This window comes from Arctopsyche grandis, chromosome 6 (assembly GCF_051622035.1).
Source record: "Arctopsyche grandis isolate Sample6627 chromosome 6, ASM5162203v2, whole genome shotgun sequence".
NCBI lineage: Eukaryota > Metazoa > Arthropoda > Insecta > Trichoptera > Hydropsychidae > Arctopsyche > Arctopsyche grandis.
In genome coordinates this window covers 24,294,562-24,320,955 of record NC_135360.1, presented here as the reverse complement: position 1 = coordinate 24,320,955, position 26,394 = coordinate 24,294,562, and the positions used below count along the sequence as shown (strand labels likewise).

General features: G+C 32.1%; 1 protein-coding gene across 1 annotated transcript in view; it reads left to right on the top strand.

Annotated features, from left to right (window-relative positions):
• LOC143912658 (opioid-binding protein/cell adhesion molecule homolog) overlaps positions 1 to 26,394 on the top strand; it is a 109,965-nt gene that overhangs the window by 71,321 nt on the left and 12,250 nt on the right. The window contains exon 4 of the mRNA XM_077431953.1: positions 24,676 to 24,834. Within this exon, the coding sequence (XP_077288079.1) occupies positions 24,676 to 24,834 (159 nt within the window). The remainder of the gene's footprint in view (positions 1 to 24,675; positions 24,835 to 26,394) is intronic.

Genomic DNA, 26,394 nt, shown 5'->3' with positions numbered 1-26,394 from the left:
GAGGCAAGTTTCTCATGATGAAAAGAGCAAAGCTCGAAATTGGGCATGCGTTATATACATTACATTTACATTGTACATACATAGATAGAAAATCAAATTATGTTAATCCATATTTCGTTTAATATTCAAGATTTGCTCTTATCTGGAGAGACATGCACGTCTTGCCCATTAATATATTCATAAAATCTCGACTCCAGAAATTAAATCGAGTGGGGTAGAGTATCGCGTTGCAAAAGTAAACGAGATGGTACATAGAACAGATCTTTAACCAGAGAGTGGGCCCCACTAATTTAACCCTAAACGAAAACAGACCTAACTCTGTGCACATTGACTTGATACGAACTGACAAACCCCGCTGGAGGGTCGATAAACTAATTACGTGAAGCCACTCTCGCCGCCACTGCCACTTCAAGAGAAACACAAAAAAAATACATATGTATTTATATATATGTAGACCAGATTTCAAAGCTCTCCGAGAGTGGTAATTACTATCCGCTCGACCGTCAGGGGAAGGTGAAATAAATAAATGAAAAAAAAAATAAAAATAAAATCGAGCAAATCTCTAGGTATATTTTTTTTTCAAAGGTGATGTTATCTATGTAGAAGCTTCCGTACGTCCGACTTGTTTTACGGTTGGTCTTAAATCTAAAATCAATTTCGAAAGACGTTCTTCGACTAATGCGCGCCCGTCGTAAAGCGGAAAGTTTTCATTGAGGGTAATTATTACGCAGTCGTGGCTATTTTCATATGGTTTCTATGGGGATTTTCGCCTAAACGGTGAAAATTACGCTCTCGAACTTCTAGCAGCCGTTTAACTATCGTATGGCGATTTAATATTATATTTCGGTCGTAAACGTTCCACAAATAAAGCTCGACGATTTAATCGTCGGTGAATTAACGACGAAATCGAATCAATAGCATATTTTATATTTGTATAGATGTATTTTAAGTTGTCGAGAGTGTGTTTTTTTTATTTTGATATGCTTTTTATTATTACAAAATTATGTTCACAATACATCTTATATCTATTTTAATAGCTACTGATCTACTGATCATTTTCTATTTTACAATTTAATTTAATTTGGTTAGTAATCATAGTATTATATTATTCTAATGTTAATGTACAGCATAATAGGAAAAAGAGCTCAAAAACCTATTTACAATTCTTATAAATGCACATAATACATCTAATACATAATATTAATTAAAGACTCTCTAAAGTCGACGATCTAAAGCAGATTCTGTTTAGGTAATCTGTGTTTATACCTGAAGGGTATTGACATTTTGTTGTAATCAGCGAGACTCTTCACAAGTGTGTTAGTATGGTTATTAGTGATTCTGTCATAGAATCTACTGGTTAGTTTGTTAGTAATGTCTGTAACAAACGGAATATTATTTATGGCATGCAGTTTTTTATATATAGCAAGTTAGTATATATGGGTGTGTTATAAATTATTTTTAGGCATTTATTTTATATTATTTGGAGCTTGGAAAGGTTAGTATTCGAGGCGTTATTAGTTGTTATTTGTGTGTGTGTGTGTGTGTACTAATATGTATAAGGGTTTTCTTATTATTTTTACGGCTCCAACTAAGCCTTCAGTGCTTATTTGTTGTGTATGTAAGGATAAATCCAAGGCTCTGTTTAATATTTACATAAATGTTATGAAATTTCTCTAATGAATAGTTATTCTGTAGCTGTATGTTTGTGCGCTTTAAACGGTAAGTATGCAAGTAAAATGAAAAAGCGCAGCTTGAGAAAAGGGGGAAAAGAGGGAATAGACCCTCTTATATTATATAAGATAGGGATAGTGTTAAAAATAATGATGAAGAAAATTAAAATGAAAGAAGTTTTCCTTTAATAAAAAAATCTAATAAACTTAAATGAAAATACCTCAGAAGGAAAACGGTCTTGTACATACATATGTACATGTAATAGTTTAGTTATTCGTTTGACTTTTTTTTATTTTGTATAATTTTTTTCGTAAAAATAAACAATAAAAAGGATCGATAGAGCATCTCAATTGATTAATCGTCAACAGATGTTATTAATTTTATTTTATTTTATTTATATATTTATACCAGGAAGGCCCAATGCACCTTCCTGGTCAATTACAATTAAACATACACACATACATATATATGTACATAAATATACATTAAACTAAATAATAAAATTACAACGTGAAAACAACATAAATGATATATTTAAAAAAAAAGATAGAAAAAAATTCAGAAGATCGGCAAAAAAATTTCAAGGAGATTGACATTCTTAGAAGAAAACATCTATTTAAAAGTTTCCACTCGTGTACTGTTTTTATTTGCAATTGTAATGTGTTTAAAGTTTATCTTACTTTATTTTTAATCAATAAGCTCCCGCTTTGCCTTTTATATTTTTAAATTATTGATATTACAAAGACAAAGTTCATTGACCTATTTCATAACTTTATTTTATTTATTTATTTATTTATTTTATTAATTGAAAAATCAACAGACAGGATGTACAGAGATAGGTATAAAAAACACAAAAAGTAAATAAATAATATATGTAACACCCGAGTCCAATAATAGATTTTTACAAAAATGAAAAAGATAAATATAAGGAAAACAAATTAAAAAGTAAAGAATAAAGGCATGACAAAATATGTAGTACATTGCATAATTAAACTATAGTATTAAAATATTTGGAAAAGGTTATAAGATAGAATATAAGAAGAAATTGAAATTTACAAATATAAAAAACAAATGAAAAAGGTAAATACAAAATAAACAAATGAAATGGAAAGGAATGAAAGCTATAATATGATTAAATAGCACATTACATAACTAAACTAAAGTATAAAAATAATGGAAATATTGGAAAAATAGAATAGAAGAAAAAATGAATCAATCGGTCAAGATTCTCTTGATGTTAGACCTGAATTGATGTAGGGAAATACCAAACAGATCAACCTCATTCAGCTCTCCGTTAAACATACGATAAACGCGCTGCAGATAAAAATATTTTTGGGAATTAGTATTGAAAGGATCAAGTGAAAAGAGTGTAACGCGTCTAGGGTATCGAACTGGGATTCTGAAATTAACCTTATTCAGTAAATCAGAACAATCAAGGAAACCATTTATGAGCTTAAAGAAGAATATAGCATCAGAATGTCGTCGCCTGACAGAAAGATTGTTAAAAGAAAGGATTTTTAAAATGTCGGAAACAGTAGAATGGGTATAGGTAGGAAAAAGGTAGCGTAAGGATTTAATAAATTTAAGTTGAACTTTCTCAATACAATTAATATGGGATAAATAAAAAGGTGACCAGATAATTGAGGCAAATTCAAGGTGAGACCTTACAAAGGAAAAATAAAGTAATTTTAGTACATAAGGATCATTAAAGGGTTTTGTTGAGCGGAGTAGGAATCCAAGAGATTTAAATGCTTTGTTAGTAATAAAAGAAATATGTTCAGAGAAATCTAGTTTATTATTGAGTATTACACCAAGATCCTTAATAGAAGATGACGTGTTAAGGATTGAATGATTTAATTGATATTGATTAGTAATAATTGACTTATTTCTAGTGAAATTTAAAATAGAGCATTTTTCTAGATTAATAAAAAGATCATTATTTAAACAATATATAGAGAATCTATCTAGATCTTCTTGTATCTTATGACAATCGTCTATGGTGTATATAGGTTTGTAAATTTTTAAATCATCAGCGTAAAGAAGTATAAAGGAATGTTTGAAGATGTATGAGATATCATTAATATAGAGTAAAAAGAATAAGGGACCTAAATGCGACCCTTGTGGGACACCGGAAGGAATATGTCTAAGTGATGATCTAAAACCATTGAGAATTATGATTTGGTGACGATTTAGTATATACGAAGAGATCCAACGAAATAAATTTCCTCGGATTCCAAGGGACCAAAGTTTATTGAGTAAAAGGTTGTGATTGATTTTATCAAAAGCTTTAGAGAAATCCGTATAAACGACGTCTATTTGGATTCGTTTGTCCATATAAGATGTGAGAGTACTAGTGAAATTAAGCAGGTTAGTCTCTACTATTAATAACTAATAACTTTGTAAACGTTTCAATATTCTATATGAATTCGTTATTTTATATTTTAAAAATAGAAACATACAGTATTTTTAAATTTTTTCAAAACTTTGACGCCAAAAAAGTTTCTTCATATTTATTTATTTATCCATTATATATTTACCCCGACCATAGGTGCCACACAGGTTGCCCACGGTGACACCTATGACCAAACTTTTGTACATTAGTATCAAAAACCATCATTACACATAATGATTATTCACAAAACATGAGTTGAAAATACTGCGTGACAACCCCTGCCACTCAACTCTTCCACTGCGGAAACCACTATAGCAGCTCCGTGATATGTAGATGTTCTTCCCAATTCATCGAGCAAAACTAAAGAGCTGTTTGCAGTGCGTCTCAATATTGCTGCTGCTTCCACTCAATTCAACTAGGAAGGTCGACTATCCAGACATTCATCGTCATTAATAGTCTGGCAAATATCCCATTGATGACAGCCAAATTGCACTCTGAAGCCCTTCATGCAAAAATATTGAGATATTTGATGCAAAATCACAATTGTGAAACACTCAAAATTGAAATCAATCTGTTGAATAGACTTTCACTATAACATTTTTAATACGATACTATTAAATAATTTAATATCGAAAATCTTTCAAATTAATTTTTTATACGGAAAAACAAATGTCGGTTCTTAATGGATTTTCTTAATTTTGATTAATTATTTTATTGTTGAGAATATGTGTATTCAAATTATATTTCGACGTGCTAAAATAATTGATGGCGTAAGTTCACTTTTCAAATTATTTTTTTATTTTTTTTAATTTCCGATATATTTACAATCTAACATTAGTAAAAAAAAAATAGTTTTTTTTTTACTTTTCAAATATAACGGCACAACATTAAATATAATGTTTTACGTTTTAAAATATTTAAAAATACTCGTTTATTCTGCTGTTTTGTCGAGATTCTAGACATATTAAATTAAAAGTAGTGATAACAATTTGTGAAATATGTAAGTCAAACTTAAATCGTGTTTTTTAAATTGAACATTGGACTTCAGCCACATTCAAATATAACGGCTCAAATAATAGTTTTTTTTATACATATACATATGTACATATACCATGAAGGCCTAACAGGTAAACCCCAATGCGCCTTCCTGGCCAATTACAAACAATGCAACATTTTTATTACATAACTCACTGAATTACGAGACACTGAAAACTCGAAATTAACGAGACATCTATGAATTTTAACTGTACATTTATCTTACTCAAATAGTGGTGACATAATAGGTAGGAAGGTTTTAGCCAATTTAATCGAGGAACCGTTTCAACAATGAAATCAGAAAAATTAGGAAACTCTAATAGGAAACGATCGACCTGGAGTCACAAATATCCAAGTCTGACCAGCAGCATTGCTGATATACTTCTTTTCAATCGAAGTCAACTCACGGGATCGAACCTGGCACCTCTCGATGCTAGGCAAAAAACCCAACCACTAAGCCATAAATTATTAAAATGAAAAATAAAAAGATAGGAGTATACGTGTTTATAGCATAGCATAGTCCCACAAGTCTCCATTCAAGGTTAGAAGGAATTGAAAATATAAATTAAAAAACCAATCCTGAAGTTTGCCGGACGAGATCACCTGCTGTCGAAGAGTAAAAGAAAATATAAAAATTCTCATGTATTCGAAAACTTTCACCGGACGATAAAAATGGTCGAAATAAGTTGGAGTCGGTCGGACGAAGCTTTACGAGCGCGCGAAGCCCTTAACCCGAGACGGCCGACCCTTTAAGGGCTGTGACGTGACCGAACCGGTCCAGGGCTGGCGCAAATTAAGACAGGAAAAGGCCGTTTTACGGGCACTTTCGCGAAGTAGCTCCGCTGCGACTTTGCCGCGAAATAAAATTATGCAAAAGTGTAGCGCGCGAGTGTCGCGAATTGCGGGACGTGATGCGTCATCCGATCGTCCCCCCTAGAGTTGGCTGACTCGTGAATAATCGTCTACGGTCCGAAATGTGTTAATATACACGTCACATTAAATATTTTATGCTTTCACTTTTTACTTTATTTCCTTGCCGCCTTCCTTCGTTCAATGGTATATGTAACTACTCTAATTATATTTTGTATTGTCTGATGTGTTTTACACTCTGAGTTTTTTTTTTAGGATTGTGTGTTTGGGTTTTTTTTGTTTCGGAGTAACTTTTGTTCCGAAGCCAATTTAATGTATCAAGTTGAAAGTTAAACTTTTTTACGTGTGTACGATCTTTATTACATGTTGCAAACGCTTACTAAGTACCGTACAAAAACTGTTTCTGTTTTCGTTCGTGTAAAAAAACGAGAATGAAACGAGCGAAAATGTTAAGGGAGAAATATAGTGAAAAATAGATAGGTACAATGAGTAAGGTATTTATGGCTAAAAATATAGAAGTGAATGTTTGTACAATTTGTTGGAGTACGTCGTTTTTACTTTATCTATGTACGTACATATGTAGTAACAATAGATGAAGTTTATTTTGTATATGTCATACATAGGTTTACGTGACGAGCCAGAATGTTAAATTACAGAAAACACAAATATCGGAAGGCAAAGATCGAAAATCGAAAGATCTTAAGTCGAAAGATCAAAAAAAGGGTGGATGGTAAACGGTACATACTCACTTAATTTGCGCGAGCAGGGTACAACAGTAACAAGAGGAACAGGCTTTTCCTCCCGTATTCTGCGCGCGCACATTAATACGGGAGGAAAAGCCTGTTCCTCTTGTTCCTGTTGTATCCTGCTCGCGCAAATTAAGTGAGTATGTACCGTTTACCATGCACCCTTTTTTTGATCTTTCGACTTAAGATCTTTCGATTTTCGATCTTTGCCTTCCGATATTTGCGTTTTCTGTAATTTAACATTCCGGCTCGTCACGGAGACCGGTCATACATATGTACAAATTTAAAATATATCATCGTCATCGTCATCAACCTTTTACAATTAATCGTTTATTATCCTATTGTAGTCTCTTTCGGTCTGTTAAATCAAATCCATTTTTTCCACTCAATATGAACAACGAATTTTAATATTCAACCATTTCCAATTATTATTGATCTGTCACGTTTCCTATAAACTTCAAACAAAGCCTCATACTTTTAAACGCGTGTTCTCAGTCTAAATCTTTTATTGACATTCCAAACATTTTTTTTTGTACGCTTTAACATGTCAATTAGACTAACACTGTATGTATAATAATTTGTCATTTGACAATATAATACATATCATCTTACAGATTCCTTTATCCCTTTATTAAATTTATATTTTTCAATTACGGGTTGACCCTGAGTGACATACATATATGGAATGAAATTTGTACACATATAAATTTATAGATTTAAATTTGAAATCATATTGAAATAGTGGTGACAAATACTAGTTAGGATGGTTTTGATTAATTTGATGGGAACCGTTTCAATAATGAAATCAGATAAATAGGCAAACTCTGATAGGAAAGGAACGACTTGGAGACACAAATACCCAATTCTGACCAGTAATACTGCAGAAATACTCGGAATAAATTCTTTACAATCAAGGTCAACCCAGGGCTCGAACTAGGCAACCTCTCGGTGGTTACTCAACAGCTTTTGTTACATAGATTATATTTTATATAGGAATCGCGTATATTTTCTACTACCAAGCTAAATTAAATCAGGTATAATAATGCTCCTCTAATTACATTTAAATTCAGAAGCAAACTGAAATTTTTACAATTAATTAATTGATCCAATGTGGGCGAAAATACACTGAACAAACGTGGCACGTTTTTTTTTTTATATATTTTTAAACATGCAAAAAAAACCAAGCACACCTAGCCAAACCTGAGACACGCAGTCCCAAAAATAGCCCCCTGATGTGTTTAGGTGTTATTTTGTTCTTGTATTGATATAGGCTTGACAGTGATCAATAACGGTGAATCCCATATTTGAAGAAATGTAGATGAAACTTGTAAAAATAATAGAATCGTACGAATTAACAATGAACTGAACAATAAAGCCACAAAGACGTGCCGCGCCGCTTTTTTCAGTGTGTTTAAAGTCCATTAATAAAGACGAGTCACTGAAGCCTTTTTTGCACCTCCTTTCACAATTAATTCTTTTTCTGGCGTATTTCTAATATAAGAAGGATTTTAACAGATCTTCTTATTTTATCATTGAATTTTTTTCCCCAAAAAGCAATTAAAATCCACCAAATTGTTTTTGTAATGTCTGCAATAGTGAGTAAGTACATATGTTTTTATAGTGAGTAAGTAAAAATGTTTTATCACATTCGCTAACGATGATGCAACACTAATCAACAACGGTTCACATGCAGAAATATATCTGTCAATACACTGTCAATTGAATTGTATTGACTTAATCCAATTCTTAGAAAGTTGTGTGTTGATCTCGCTAGACTTTTTTAAGAGATTTGTAGCGCGAATTGGAATTGCCTGCCTCATTCGTAACGCGAGCTCGTATTAGCCGGATGATAGCCCTAAAAATCTTTGAATTCCGAACGAACACATAAAGCGTACCTCAGAGAAAGCTTCCCCCATTTCCTTTCGAGAGGAGGAATGGGGCAGCAGTATGGGGTAACATAATTGTGTATGTTATCCGGGCGCATTTTCCCGAACGAACGAGCGAACTATATCGCCGGGAAAATTCCTTGCCGCCGCTCTCGTCGGCACCCAGGTCACGTTTTCCCGATCCAACTATAAAGAGTTGAGTAGCCATATTACTAAAATTTTTATTACGGCGAAACTTAATCATAAATAATTCGAGGAGGGCGAGGGGATCGCGTACCGGCTATATATACGGGGTTAAATAAAAAAGATTGGTAACGATTGCTTAAGAGCGCGCCGCTTTTTCAAAAATACTTATGGCCAATTTATGTTTTCCATCGTGTATGAGATAAGCCGAAATGTTCGGACCCCGGCTCATCCCCATCGCGAGATTCCAACCTTTAGCCCTCCCCCACCCTCTTTCCATTCTCCTCTCAATCTTTCCGTGATACCGGGAGACCCTTTATATTTAATGGATGAGATTTGCGGGGGAGTCAACCTCACACGCCGCGTAACTATCGGCCCATGTATAGAAAATAAAAGTTCAAATGAAGATTTATTGCGACTTTTCCGCGTAATGGATGCCGCTTACGTCTGCGAATAAGTATTGCCTTTTTGGATAATTTATTTAATTAAATTATAGGCGATCTCGAACGCGCGTCCGGCTCGTATGTTATTAACGAGGGGTTTTATGCTTTAGTTTCCGAGTAAAAATTAATATTGTTGAAGTTTTCCATATAATTTAATAGTTTAGAAAATTTTGATTTTATATTTTAGCTCGGTTTGTAGTAACATTTAATATCGGTTTGTATTCGTTAATAAATGATGTATATTTTTATAGCACAAATTGAGACTAAATCCATCGAATACATATGAGCCGTTATATTTTAAAGTGGCATACGTCCACTTTTCTTCATTCGGATTCTCGGAAAGGCAGAATAAACTTATTACGGGCCACCAGTATTTTTAAATATGGTAAAATGTAAACCATTATATTTATTGTGTTGTGAAATGTATCTTGAAATGTTTCTCCATGTGAACTTATGCCAATTCGAAATTTTAGTGTCAATGTTTTGAAAAAATATTGTAATACTGTATGTTTCTATTTGTAAAATATAAAATAGCTAATTTCTATAGAATATTGCAACGTTTACAATGTTATGAAATAGGTCAACAAGCTTTGTCTTTGTAATATCAATTATTTAAAAATATAAAAGGCAAAGCGAAAGCTTGTTGATAAAAAAAAAGTTAAATCTTTATACACATTATAATTTGAAATAAAAATAATACCCGAGTGGAAAATTTTTATTGTTTTCTTCTAAAAATTCCAATCTCCATGAGAAACGACTGATGTTATCCACTGGTTTTCATTTCTTTCTTTATTTTTTAATTAAAATAAAAGTTTGATTTTATATGTCATCTTGTGCAACCTGTAGTGTCACCTACATATGTATGGTCAGGATTAATATATAATGGATAAATAAATAAATATATAGAAACTTTTTTAGTGTCAATGTTTGTAAAAATATTGAAACACTGTATGTTTTTAAAATTTAAAATAAAATAACGACTTTCTATATGATATTGCATATATGTATATAAGAGTATATTGTTTTATAATTAATATATACAGTTTTATAATTAATTTAGTTTTGATTTTCTCATTTGAACCTGACGTACGTAAATTAGGCATGCAAATGTTTTACTTCACTCGATACCGCGTATAATATTCAACTTAGTAGTTAGTTTATGTTGACGAGTAAGATATCGAATATTGTTTAGAACAAGAGGCGGAACGATAAGATTGATTACACACTGTTCCTGAAATTAGAAGCAATCTTGGCTTAATTTAAATATTATTGCAAAATTGAGTACCTCACTTCCGTCACATAAACCGTCCTATTGAAATGTATATTTCGATAATATCTTCGTATAACCATCAGCATAGATCAGAGGTTTGAATTTAATGCTTTATTATGTGATCACGAGCTCTATCCCCGGTGTGTGCTGCTGGCCAGACTTTGAATATGGAACTCCAAGGTCAATCGTGTATTCGTGTCCTATCAGAGTGTGCCGATTTATCTGATTTCATTGAAACGGTTCCAACAAATTGGCATCCCTGTCCTATCTCTCTCGCAAAAATTCGAATCATTCACCAACTCGATTTTCGCTTATTTGTATAAATACTGCAAATTTGTCCATAGATGTCTCTGTGGATGTTAATCGTTGATTGTATTTGTCTTGTATAATACGATATTTGACCATAGATGTCGTGTTTAATTTAAATATTTATTTTATTACATTTTATACCAAGAAGGCCTTACAGGTAAACCCCAATTCTTGGCCAATTACAAACAATGCAGCATTTTTATTACACAAGTCGCTGAATTACGAAACACTGAAAACTCGTAAATTAACGAGACATCTATTAATTGTACATAAATTTTATTGTACATTAATCATACTCAAATAGTGGTGACATAGTAAGTAGGAAGGTATTTTTTAGCCAATTTTTTTTAATCGGGAACCGTTTCAACAATGAAATCAGAGAAATTGCCAAACACTGATAGGAAACGATCGACCTGGAGTTACAAATATCCAGGTCTGACCAACAGCACTACAGATATACTCTTTTTAATCGAGGTCAGCTCATGGGATTGAACCCGGCGCCTCTCGGTGTTAGGCAGAAGCTTTGCTGCTGGCTATATATAATTATAAATATAAAATTAATAATTATGTATATACATATGTATATAATCAATAATTCTCAATCAGCACATTCGTTTCTTTGGAGCAATCTGCCAAGACGATTGAATAAAATAAAATAAAATATATGAAACACCTATGTATGTATGTAGAGAGAAAAATGCATCGACAAAGCGCAGCATCAATGTTTGCAGTTGTCTGGCGGTAAATCTGTGCGACCCGCTCATTGTTTAGCCCCGACTTTTGACCGTGGGGTAATTTTTTACCGTACTAGGGTCAGAACTCCGCCGGGCATTGCGGCTACACCGGGTTAAAAAAAAAGAAAGAAAAAATAAAATATAAAAAAAAACGATTCGAACAAAACAATCGCAACGAACGAGGACCTCTTCGCGTATTTCGGGATTTCATCGAAATCGTTGTTTTTATTTTTTTTTTTCACCTATTTTTTGTTATGCGCTTAACTCTGGAAAAAATCTCTAGAGAGTTCAATTGTTCGATATTTCGATATAATATTTTACGTTAATCCACTAAATAATGTACCTTTCCGTTGCCTATCTAATATTTATATATGGCATTTTTTGTATCACGTTTTATATATAGTTACATACATATGTATAACACCTACATATGTACATATGTACATTAGAATGTTTCATATATTTTTTCAATTAATCACATTATGCATTTTTTATACAACCCTACTTAAAGTATATCATTCCTTTATAAATCATAATCAAACATGCATGTTATATCTATATTGTTTTTGTCACAAGTCTAATAAGGTTTGGTTACGTTACACTGCTGAAGACTAATTGATTTATTTTTCGCTTCCATCCATTTACATCTTACCATATCTTCTTCATTAAATTTCCCAGATTTATTTACACGCAATACGCTACATTTTATTTTCCAGAAAACTCTCTTTTTGTACCTATATATGTACTCGTATATGTACATATATACATACATAGGTATAATGTAAGATTGACATGATTCAATCTCTACTTTTTATTCGATGCGAATCTTATTTTGGTATAACAATATCAACTACAACTTTTAATACTTAATACATACATATATACAGATGTATTTATACTCTTTTTCTAATACCATCAATATTATATGTTACCATACATTGATTGATCCCATAATAAACAAAAATAAGTTCATCTTAAAAATACACGCTGGGATATTTTACCTTTATAAATATTTTACCAAACACAATTTTGGTTACTAAATTAGATCCATTTGATTAAATTTTCCACATATTATACCTATATATATAAAAAAAATATGAAAAACTGGAATAATCTTATTATTTGACCGCTACAGTGATTTTTCGCTTTTGATATACATACATATATACATATGTACAGCATCAGCATCAAGACGTGTCACATTCGAGCAGGCCATATTTTCCAGACGTTTTACATATTATCAGATTAACTCAGTATTTCCCTCGTCTCACGGAAAAAGAAACAGGATCGGGCATGTCTCAATTCGTAACACACTCTCAAGGTGAATTTTTGCCTTCTTCCGAAACAAAAAAGTCACCTCATAACACGGGTAAGGATAAGAGCCACCAAGGAAGGATGGGGAGTGAAAATAAAGATATCCTTATTACGCAAATTCATTTTACGTGTCTTTTTTTTCTTTCGGCGTGTATGTGTATTATTATTTTTATTTATTTTTTTGTATTTTTTTGTTTTTGTTTCTTCACACATACATACATGCATAGTGTGTGAGTTCGTGGTTGATCTCGCATACTGAAGCGTATGATTTATGCGTATGTTTTATGCTGACACACGTTCATCTCATATTTTTCCGACTCGTATTGAAACGTCAGAAATGAGGGAAATAACAGCTGCAAGATATTGAAGTGAAATTGCTGGGAAGTGTGTATATATTCCGTGAGCGCGATATCGAACGTGTGAGTCCTGTCGCGTTCACTTCGCAGAAGAAGACGTTTTCCCACATTTTGTTTCGTCGTATCGAATATTATTAGCCGTTTTTATATCAAAATTTAGTCCAATACTTCAAAAATAATAATAGCATGTCCAACATGTGAGTTTTCCCAATTTTAATACGTACTATTATTAACCGGCCGTTTAACCGCTCATTACATCCCCGTTTAACCTCAATACTTTTTATCATGATGGTCCTTTTATTTCTTCATAATGTCGTTGTATTCAATTATATCCTCGTTAGTGTGCTTTCTGTGTCAAACAATTGTAGCATTTATTTTTAATGTGAGAAATTTTACCTCGAATTTCCCAATATAATCCAAAACAATACTCATTGTACTGAAATTTTCATACTCATATTTAATTGTATTGTCTCCTACAATTAAAAGAAATTTTACGTTATTCCTTAATTGTACTGTACATAATTAATATTTTAAATGCTTCATACTGTCATTTTAATTCAGTATACCTATAATTAATATATGTCTACACATTTATATATATACATATAATACAATATAAAAATTGGATATATTTTATTTATTATTTTTGCTCTATATAAATTGGACAAAAATAGAGTGAAACATAACTTGCATCATTTGAAATTTTTCTCAAGAATAGAGAAATAGAGAAAGTTCCACTGGGATTCTTACTGCTGAGCAAGAGACATTTCAATTCTTGACAGTTAAATTAGCATTGCTACAATTCACTGCTGGTGGTACAAAAATGGCAATTGTTACACAACAAATAGAAAATGATACAAAGCTTGACAATAATAGATTTCAATATATGTAAATACCTTACTATGATTTTTAAGTATTTTTACTTTAAATATAAGAAACATAAGCTGTTGTTACATACACATATATTTTATTCCAACATTCAGATACATGGCAAAAAATACATTAAAATTTCAAATATTACAAAAAGTATACTTCAAATATATATAATGATTTGTTTATATTACATACATTTATTTTCAATGTAGGGAAACTCACACAACGAAAAAATTCTACTTTTTCTAAATTTTATCCAAAACCTAATCAACTCTTAGTTAAAACATAAAGAATACAAATATAAATTTTCAGCTCAAAACGCTCAGTAGTATAGGAAAAAGTCGTACGTACGGTCACAATATTTTTGACTTTTCTAAGAGGAAAAAATGCCACTTCTGGTTTATCAAATTTGTTGATTTCTTTTATTTATATGAAATTGATACAAGAATTATACTGGAATTTTCTCGTGAAGAGCACACATGTTTGAAGGTTCGAAAATAATATTCAAAAAATCGAACAAGAGTAAACCGCCACTTCCGGTTGACGGATCTTCACTAAATTTAATACTACTTGGTGTTGAGCTGAAACTTCTTGATATCAAATTTCAATTTAATACATTAAAAGGTTTCGGAGAAATACTCAAAAAACATCGAAACTGCGGTTTAAGTAAAATATATTAACTTATGTAATTTATCATATCTATTACATATAGAAAATTTTCAAGCCGATCAGTTAAGTGGTTTGGGGGATAATTGAATACAAAAACTGAAAAATGAGGACACCTATAAGAAGAGGGACTACTTCGGTCAACTATAAAATTTGAAAAAAAAATCACAAAATGTCGATAAGCATTTCATTTCTGATACTAAGTTTATGTGTGTTAAGCATGGCTGTGGAGTCGGATCAAAATTTACGGATTCCGACTCCGACTCCAACTTGAATGATTTTATTAAGATCGACTTTTCTTGCCAACGTTTAAAATTATTGTTTGTGAAAATAATATCGATATTCAATTCAAATATAAACAATTAAAGGATTTAAAAATACTCACTAAAAATTGTCATGTTACCCAATTTATTGAATTGTCGGTAATGAAATACGTATAAATAAAAAGTAAGTACACCCATAGTGTACATACATATGTGTATGTGTACGTACATACATATACAAACAAATCAATTTATTAAAAAAATCAGCGTAAAAATGGAAATAAAATAAGTATATAAATATTATATGCAAAATATGTACATGCAATTCAACGATTTTATTTATAATGTAATTTAAATTCATCATTTTTATAAATAAATTATTAAATTTCAACTTATTGGTGGATTAACTTCGATATAATTGGAGACACTAGTTGACACATACTGTAATAAAAAAAATAATAAAAAAGAGTCGAAATTGGTTGATTTTTTGCGACTCCAACTCCACTTGAAATGCTCCGACTCTGACTCCGACTCCAGAGCCCTGGTAATAAGACTAACACTGCTCAAATAATCTCCAAAATACGTAGACACTAAAATAACACATACTAACACACACATATATTTTCTAACCCATAAAAACGTGATCAGTGATCAGTCAAAATCTCGAGTTTAAATTTTCGCATGATCGCAGTACTATATATATTGTTATTACGTACATACATACATACATATGTACATACATAAATATTACAGATGAAGTATAAACTATGTATAATCTATCAAATAATTGAATCATATGGAATGACATGTGCAACCGCATAACTTCTCACTTTGTTCAGACTTTTTGAAGCTTTCCAATCTGTGCTTGTCTCGTCGTATTCCCAAACATTACATAAATAAGCCTTTCCATCAGATCCACCTGTAAATAAAAAAAAAATGCATTTAAGACGTCTTAATTCAAATTTAGCTATTATAATATATGTATATTTAGCTATTACTATAAAAAAACTCACCCATGCAAATAAGTTTATTTTGGAAACAACAAAGACTGATTCCGTGTACAGGTTTCAGTAGTTTAGTGAATGCTGTCCACAGATTTGCAATCGGATCATAATGCTCGACACTGTCTAAACTAGTACTAGTTTGTAAGTTATTGCCACCAGCGACGAAAAGTTTCCCTTTGAATACGACGCTCTAAATATGGTGAAATCAAAATCAAGTTTACTGTATTTTTGAGAATTTTATATTATTTGTTAATAAAATTTATTGATATTTACCGAATGGCCGTCTCTTCTCTGAATCATCTTACCGCGGTAAGTCCAAGAATTGGACTCCACTGAATACATTTGTACATTATTAACACATGTAGTTTTTCCATTTTCAATTGTACGCCCTCCTGTTACATAGATTTTACCATCGATAACAGAACCACCATGAGAATCAACAGCCACCAATAATGGAGTGACGATCTCCCAATCCCCAGTCTCGCTATTCCACCTATCCGAAATCCATAAACGTTAACTTCTCTTTCAATTGATCTGATAAAATGATTGCAATTCGTTCACCTTTCAACTGAAGATAAAATCTCTCCTTGCGGTTTTTCAAAATTCTTTAGTTGAAAACCGCCAATGACGTAAATATCCGTGGACCAATTTCGATGAACTGTCATTGCTGAAAAATCCTGACGAGATTGATTTAACTGCTTCAATGGATGTTTCTGTCCGTTTTTTAAATCAATGTATGACACCTGAAAATAAATAAATGTATTATAAACTCTAAACAGATACTTCAAAACACCGGAAAACGTTACTGAAGTCACTGATTCATTTTTAGAATTCTTTCCACCAATGATAACGATCCTATCACCCGCGATTACAGACGCAAATCTAACTTTATTAATTCCAATTTTTTTGGATAGAGTCCAACTTTTCTTTAGACCGTCATATATATCAATAGTATTTGCCTCCTAAAAACACGTAATGTCATAAAATATGTGATAATAATAATATATATAATAATATTTGATTAATCCAATTAAAATATTATACTTGTGATATAAAACTCACATCTAAATGCCAGCCTCCAACCAGTGCCATTTTATGTGGTTTCCTAAGAGACTTCTCTCTTCGGATGAAAGATTTATTTTTCTTATCTCGAATCGCTTGTGTAAGAGATTTCATACACTCTGCACATGCATGACAAAACGTTAATACTTCGTCAACAAAAAACTGAAAATATAACACATAATTCGAAAGAAATTCTGTCAATGAACTATATAGATCCATTTAATTAATCTCGAATACCTCCATCGAAAGCAAAGATAATCTCACTGATCCTATCAGCTGTGGCAATTCATTTTTACGGTTTGCAATATCATGATTTACCCATAATTTCACAGAATTGAATACATTTTCTTCGGAAGACATGATCAAATTGTCAGATTTCAAGATTTCGATTACGGTGGAGGCCGGTAGATTGAGAAAATCTTGTGTTTTGTACAGCTAAAATAGAAGTGGAATTGAAAAATATTAAAGTGAATATACATTTTTATATAATCAACACTCACCGTCTCAAAATTTTCAAATCCAGTCGTCAAATCCAAAGAGTCAAATCCATTGCGCTTGTCTTCAATTCATAATCATTCGTTAGACTCAAAACTTCTACACAATTGGAAAAATCGACTGTTTTAAATTTCGATGGAATTTTCAATTCGAGTAAATCGACTAACTCCATTAATTTTTCGTAGTGATAGTCGTCTATACCTAAAATTATATTTCAAATTAATTCAATAAATTAATTATTTCAAATACTTCAGTATTGCTTCGATAACTTCGAAATCATAATCTGAAAAAATCTCGCTTGTTTTACTTTGTTTATCGCAAATAATTCGCTGCACGCCGTTAGCACGATCAAATGCACGTGAAATCTGCAATTACGAAAAATGATGATTAAACTGACAAAACAATTTGGATATAAATACATATTTTTGGATTCGAATAAAGATACCTCCGGTTTCGAACAGTAAAAACGGAATCGCAGTGCTTTCGTTGTTTCATGGCATCATACAAATACTCCATTCGTTTTGCAGCAAAATCGGAATTCGCCATCATTACGACCATCTTGTTACTGGTTTTCTCTTATTTTTCTTATGAAAAAAAAAATATACATTAACATCAACATAAATGCAGTAGAATAATAAAGTCATACTTACCAATTGGACAGAAATGCAACGAATGATGTCGAGTACTATCATTCTGCGGTTACATACATACATATATCACGATAAATTTATAAGGAAATCTTAACCCATTTGCTGCTCGATTGAAACGTACATATACATATACATATGTATGTACACGTATTTTAAATTTATTAACATTTAAATTTATTTTTTATTTGTTATATATGCCATAGTGCCATGACAAGTCACCCTAAATCGACAATATGACCAACTGTTTACATACGTATGTATTATACATATGTACATATTCAGAAAAATTCTACAATGTAGGTATACATACATACTATATTTATTTCAAACCGCAAACATATGTATGTATACTTGAAACAATCAATGAACTTAGAATAGCCAAATTTGCGTAAAAGATAGGAATGCCGATTTTCAATTAATTATCATCCTAATCTTTATTACCTAATCTTTGTTTATTATTATATCTGGATTAGTATTGGGATTTTAACTAATGAAATTTTAAATGTTTAAATTTTAAATGCGATATTCAGTCTAATTTTTTGCAGTAAAAAAAAACATTTTTTTTTAAATGAAATTACAGTTAAAGGGTTAACGCCAGATTATTTACACGAATGTGCCATCATACAATAGAAAAATATTTTTCGAATATTATATGGAAAAACCACATAAAAATAACCACTTATCCGATATTAAATTAATCTTCTCATAGATTATATATGTACATATACATATATGTAGGTAGATTACACCCATTTTTTTATTCAAAATTAAAAGTTAGTAACTAAAGATTAACGAAAACAATATTTATTATATTGAAAAACCGCGTAAAAACAAACAACCATCCGATAATAAAATAAACTTCTGCTCACAAATAACACACATTTTACATATGTACATATTATAAAAAATTATCGACGATCGAATTTGACAAATAATTTGAATTTGCCATACATCAACCGCAAAAATGTTTTTTCTTCGAGATAATTCCAATGACATTGAAAAACCGCATAAAAAACGACCGACATTTCAAAATATAATATATATTATATAAGCATAATTTTTGATACTCATTCAAATTATATTTATTAAACTAAATTGTAGGTTAACTGGAAGTGAACCTCCCCTATAACTTTTTCTTTTTCACACTATATCTTATAAAATTTGCATTATAGGTTCTCATTATCTCTCATATGCCAGCAGTATGACCCAATCGTAGCGTGTATGCTAAGCACCAAGTGATCAGTGGGTTCGATCCGCTATACTGCTGATTAGATTTGGGGGTATTTGTGACTCCAAATCGATCGTTTCTTATCAGTAGAGGTAGGATAGCCAAGGTGCCGCTCATTGTTCCATTGTTGTAAATCCTTTGTAAAAAAGGTTCGGCAAACCTTTAACAATGCATTTACAACATTAGAACAATACGCGGCACCCTATGAGTCCGGGCTTTACTTATCATAGTTTGCCAATTTTATCTGATCATTGTTGAAACAGTTCATCAAAATTGGCAAAAAATCATCTTTCCTGTTGTCACAAATCTTCTGAATTTATTGTATGTACAATTTGTAAAAATTATGTACAAATCTAAAATCCATAGATGTCTTTATGGATTAATTATTAAATTAATTAATTAATTGATTGATATTTCGTGTTCTTCAACTTCTGGAAATAAAGTGATTTATGTAATAATAAAAAGCTGCATTTTTTTAATTAATTGTCCAGGAAGGCGCATTGGGGTCTTCCTGTCAAGCCTTCCTGGTATATATGTATCTCTATATAGTTTCTATTATATTTCTGAAGAAATATATTTTTCGAAGAAAATGATTCGAAGAAAAAACGTATCCCTCAATTTTCTATAAATTTCGAGACCCCCATTAAAACACGATCCCAAAAATTGTGTTCTCGGGGGAGGCAATTGTATAGAATATATAAATCAATCCTAATCCCAATTGAATAAACAAACAATCTCTACACACGATAGGGGTGAAATAAATAATAAAGGGAGAAAAGTAACGCCTATCATTGCAAAACTTCGCCGACGATCTAATTTGAATAACATCCCTGTAAAATGGCGTTATAAAAAATCCTACATTCAACTTAATCGAACGGAGTAGCGATGATCGCGGGTGATTTATCGAAAAATTAAACCGTCTATGTTTGAGAAGGGCTGGTGTCGCCGGAAACCCGCCAGTTGGAGAGTTCTGTGTCTGCGATAAGCGATTATCGCACCGATACAGGGGCGCGCCGCTGCGCGAATTGATTAAATTAAAACCGTCGTTTATTAATTCAGTGGCGGCACTAAGTATTTTATCGTCGACGAACAAATGATCCGATTAAATCGAACGTGATTTATACAAGCGACCGAACGAACGAATCGACGCGTCTACCTAGTGTATGTATTGTGTGAATGAACGAACGCCCACGTTTGGCTGGATAAACGAGTCGAATAAATAAATTATTTGATGCCTTTCAAATGAGTCTATTTAGACCTCTAAATCGTATTTTTTTAGTTTTCCTCGCTATTCATTTTAATAGCAGGATTTTTTTGTGAAAAGTGTATGTAGAAACTTCCTGTGCCAACTAGTTGCCATTTTCCTATGTAAATATATACGTATTCTATTGAGCAGGTTTGAAATGTATAGGAAACTAATATTACTGTATTACTGATCGATGAATATAAATATCTAATATGTTAAATACATTCATAGAGAATTTTTTCGATGTAAAAAATACACCCCTTTTACTATTGTTTTTTTTTATTTTTAAATGTTTTTTATTATTATGAAATTATGTTCACAATACATCTTATATCTATTTTAATAGCTACTGATCTACTGATCATTTTCTATTTTACAATTTAATTTAATTTGGTTAGTAATCATATTATTATATTATTCTAATGTTAATCTACAGCATAATAGGAAAAAGAGCTCAAAAACCTATTTACAATCCTTATAAATGTCCATAATACATCTAATACATAATATTAATTAAATACTCTCTCAAGTCGACGATCTAAAGCAGATTGTGTTTAGGTAATCTGTGTGTTATACCTGAAGGGTATAGACATTTTGTTTTAATCACCGAGACTCTTCACAAGTGTGTTAGTATGGTTATTAGTAGAGGTAAGAAAGTCACAGTACTATACATTGTTCCATTGTTGTAAATCCTTTGTAAAAAAGGTTCGGAAAACCTTTAACAATGCATTTACAACCTTTGAACGATACGCGGCACCTTCTGGGTCCGGTGACTAGTTATTAGTGATTATTTTTTACTTTTTTTATTTTTTACTTTTACTTTTACTATTGTGAACCGTGACAACAATACGTACATATAAACATGCATATAAAGGTCTGTTCATATTGCCGCATAACATCAGTACAAAAAGTATTCTTTGGTATATTCTACACACATATATGGACGCGTTCTGTGCTGTTCTGGTCTGTGCAGAGTATATTTTATTTTTATTTTTATACATATACATAACAGATAAGAACCAATACACCTTTCTGGCCAATTATAAACATCGATATACAATCTACAGATCAATTTTACAAAGCATCATAGAGACATCTATGAACAAATGTGGCGAACAGTTTTACAGCATTTTATATATCAACAAATTCGAGATGCTATAGACTTAAATTTTGGGTACAGTTAGGGCAGGTTACCGATTTGTTTAAATCAGGTAAATTGCCAAACTCTGATGGACCTGGAGTCACATATCCAAGTTCTGGCCAGTAGCACCGGGCCAGGGAATGAATTCATGACCACTCAGTTTAAATCAATACACGCTTACCATTGAACTATGATGTTGGATGAATAAACCTTATGGATATATAATTTTTATATTTTTTTACATTTCGATACTTTTTTTTGGCGAGTATAGTACAAGCTGAAGAGCGAAGAGAATGAGGCTTTTTTTTCCTTTAATAGAAAAGAAGGCGTTTAATCCAGAGAAATGCTATATTAATAGAAGTGGCTTTAGGCGTCATATTTTATTTTTTATTTAATTTACACCAAGAAGGCCTAACAGGTAAACCCAATGCGCCTTCCTGGCCAAAGACAATTATATAAACATATATGTACACCATCCATATATATACACAAATACTTACACGTATACACAAATACACATACATACATACATAAATATAAAAATACACATATATACATATACATACATACACACCTACACATATATATATTCACATATACATATATACACATACACATACACATACAATACATACATCCATATACATACAAACATGCATATACACATAAACACATAAATTATTGTTGTCAAGTGACGATTGTCCACAGACAATCCTAAATAATGTTAGCATCAGTCTTATTTCATGCTTGGTGCTCGACGTACATACATATGTATGTCCGATAAAAACTTCTCGCAAGATGGGCAAGATGGGCAAGCATCGGTAAAAATTGCACACATTCAAAAACACACAATAAACAACATGGGATACATTTTTATAAGTAAATTGATCCGATTGTATTCCGTGCGTTGTAGCGTATTTATAGAGACGTTCCGCGTAATATTGACAACAATTATTGATTCGTATTTAATCATTATTACATTTCTCTGGTTTAATCTCTATGTCATAATTTTAATTATATGATATTGAATTTAACCAGTAATTAATTGAGTCATTCAGCATTGCATTAGGAGTAGAAAATCTTGTATACGAATTAGTATCACTGAAAATATTATTCGTCCTTACTCAAAACTAAGGGCGAAAACAAACTGAATGTACTCGGCACGTGTTAGTCTTGAGATACTTTTAAACATGCGAAAAAACACAGTACCCCTAGTCCATATACATGGTATACACAGTCCCAAAAATCAACCCCTGTAGTGTTTTCAATGATATTTTATCCTTGAATTTATCCTTGCTTGACAATGATCGATAATGGTGAATCCCGTATTTGAAGAAATGCAGGAGAAACATATGTACATATGCACTCTGCTCGTGCAACTACACCCGAATTCGGTTTGGGGAACACCACTGACACAACGGGTAGCCAAGGACATGACTAGAGGTGCATATGTACATATATATGCATATGTCACAGTGCTATCCATTGTTCGGCAAACCATTAACAATGCATTTACAACCTTTGAACAATGCACGGCCCCCTCAGGCTCCGGTGACTAGACATGACGTTTCGTACCACTCATTGTGTTTTCACTCAAAAGGTTCTTCATATTCTATAATTAAAATACCAGAGTTACATTTCAAAAAGATTAATTTTTTTCCATCATTGTCCTTATATTTTACTCAAAGTATTACCAATACAACAACCAATAAGATCTCGTGACCCATCGACCAATAATTTCTCTGCGCTGATAATACACACCGTGTATACATATATTCGGCGGATTTTTTCCGTGCTTCATTCGGAGCTGGCTGATCGACGAATCAACATTAAACTACCTCTACCACAACCTATTGCGTCTTTCTCTCCAATCTCAAAACCCCTCTTCACGTCCACACTACAATATTATTACTATGCATAAGTTAATCTCGGATTTATAACGATTTTAAAAGTAGCACGAATAGCGCTATTATATAATACTAGTGAATAGCCCGATGAAATATCATCGCATGGGTATAAAATTATTATATACCCGTATAAAACTAAAAAAAAATCCGGAACCGGAACCGTTATTTTCGTAGACTCTCATAGATAGTTTTTAATTCTTTATTTGTAATAATTTTCAATTCTTAAAGTTAACGTTAACAAAATGTAATATTTTCCGATTATACACAAACGGTCATTGACCTCGTAACGTTGAATATTATTATTAAACATAACAAATTACGTGCATATACATATGATGTGTATTTACAACACATATTCTGGGCGAGGATATGGCATGCGACGCGAGCTCGTGAGGGCCATTGCGTTTGGATCGGAGGGTCCGAGGTTCGATTCCCGGCGCCCGCGGTGAATGGAATCAATTTTTTTCTCGAATATCGTCAAAATATAAATAATTTAAATTTAAATTATAATTATAATTTAATTAAAAATAAATACATAAAAAAATGGTTCAAAACCTCGCTAAATGAAATTATTAAAATTACGTATTTTTATATGGCGAGAAGGAATATTTCAATTAATGTTTAAAAAAAAAAGGCGAAATGAAAAATTGGATTTGGCTATTTGGGGATATTCAGGCTATTTGGGGTGATCGGTTCGAGTCGCGACAAAGTCGTCTCGTCGAAAAATGAATTAATCGATTTTTATCGATTCGTTCATTATGTTCGGCGAGAGTTAGGACACACACACACACACACAGAGATTACCGTCTTTATATATATGATTATATGATACGTTTTACCTCTACAAGAAATGATTTAAATTTACATATTATAAATCCATGTAATTTCTATGACACGGATTTGGTTGAAACTTCACATTTTTATTTTACAGTTCCTCCAGATATTTTGGACTATCCTACGAGTGCCGATATGTCGGTTCGAGAGGGCTCTAATGTGACCCTCAGATGTGCCGCAGTTGGAGCACCACAACCCCAAATCACATGGAGGAGAGAAGGAGGCGAGCTTATAAAGCTATCTTCGGGAGAAGAAGGTAATTTTATTTCCCATTTACAAAGTGACACTTGAGGGCACTGTAAACTTTTGTATAAATAAATAAAACGACAACCTTTCGGGTCAATAATAATTTTCACTTACTTTTATAATCCATCATTGTGACACGCATATGTGCTCGAGCGCTCGCTCCCGGCCAATACTCCACCTATATACAATACATATACAATTTTTTTTTATACATACATACGTATGAAAAAAATATTGTAGCTGTTTATGTTTGTGTTTTATATTTTTTTCCCGCCTTTCGCGTGTCGGAGAAGCGTCCCGAAAGACGGATCAATTAATGGGGGGTGATTAATCACACCCATCGTTTATTAAATGTGAAAACGGTCAAAATTTAACGTAGAGCTCGGAATAAATATGTACAATATGTGTGTTTGTTTGCCGGCAGTGGTAGTAGAACGGAAGTGTGGAAAACGTACGCAAATTTGTGTATTGTATGTCTGAATAAATACGAGAATAAAATTGGATTTATGTTCAAATTATGATGTGAATTAATTTTATGACGGAATAAATAGCATGTATTTAGTTGAATTATATTTTATTTTTTTATTTAATTCATATATACTTATGTATGTACTCATAGGCGCCGAGAGAAAATTCAGGCGGGGTGGAATTAGTGACTAATAAAAGAGTGATTTAAAAAATATTTGTGCGTTTAATAAGTACATATATACATTTTATTTGTATTTGTACATACTATACAAAGTAGTATATACCAGAATAAAAAAGAGACTTATGCAATAAGGATGGAGTGCATTTGGACGAAATAATGTGGTTTTTAAATTAAAAATGCCACTTAGCGTGAAGAAAAAGATCTTCGATCAGTTTCACATCCATACAACATCACTGGCAAAAGCCAGTGATGACGGATACATGGCAAAGGTGGCAAAATCCAGTGATACGTCATCACTGGCTTTTGCCAGTGATGACGTATGGATGTGGGACTTAGACATTGAACGCCAAGATGCTACACAAAGTTCAATGCACTCAAAAAAGTATGTTTATATACTTGGCATAACGAGGACAGATAGGAAACGGAATATGTGGGAGAGAAGTATGACAAGGTTAGTGGATATAGTGGATGAAGTGAAGAGATTGAAATGGAAATGGATGAGTTATGTGGCTAGAAGGATAGACGATAGGAGGACAAAAGAAGTTCTAGAATGCAAAAGATTAAAAGGAAGACTGCAGGTAAGATGGATAGACGAAATGTGTCGTGTGAGATGGATGAGAATTGCGCAAAACAGAAACGAGTGGATGCAAAACTATCTAAAAAAAACACGTGCTGCGTGTCTCTCTGTGTGTTTTTGCCCTAAAAGAAATAAAAAGCCCTGGGAATTTGTGCCGTCTCCCCTTCCCTTCTCTTTGGCCCTGTATGTACGTATGTTTAACAGTTTTGTGGGTTATTTATTGCTCACTCCATTTCCCTCATTCCATCCCAAACTTAGTTTAATATATTAATCAAATCTTATATATAAAACCGAAACGCTGTCTGTAATTCATTTCTGATTGGCTGTCGTAAAAGTCGTTTCTA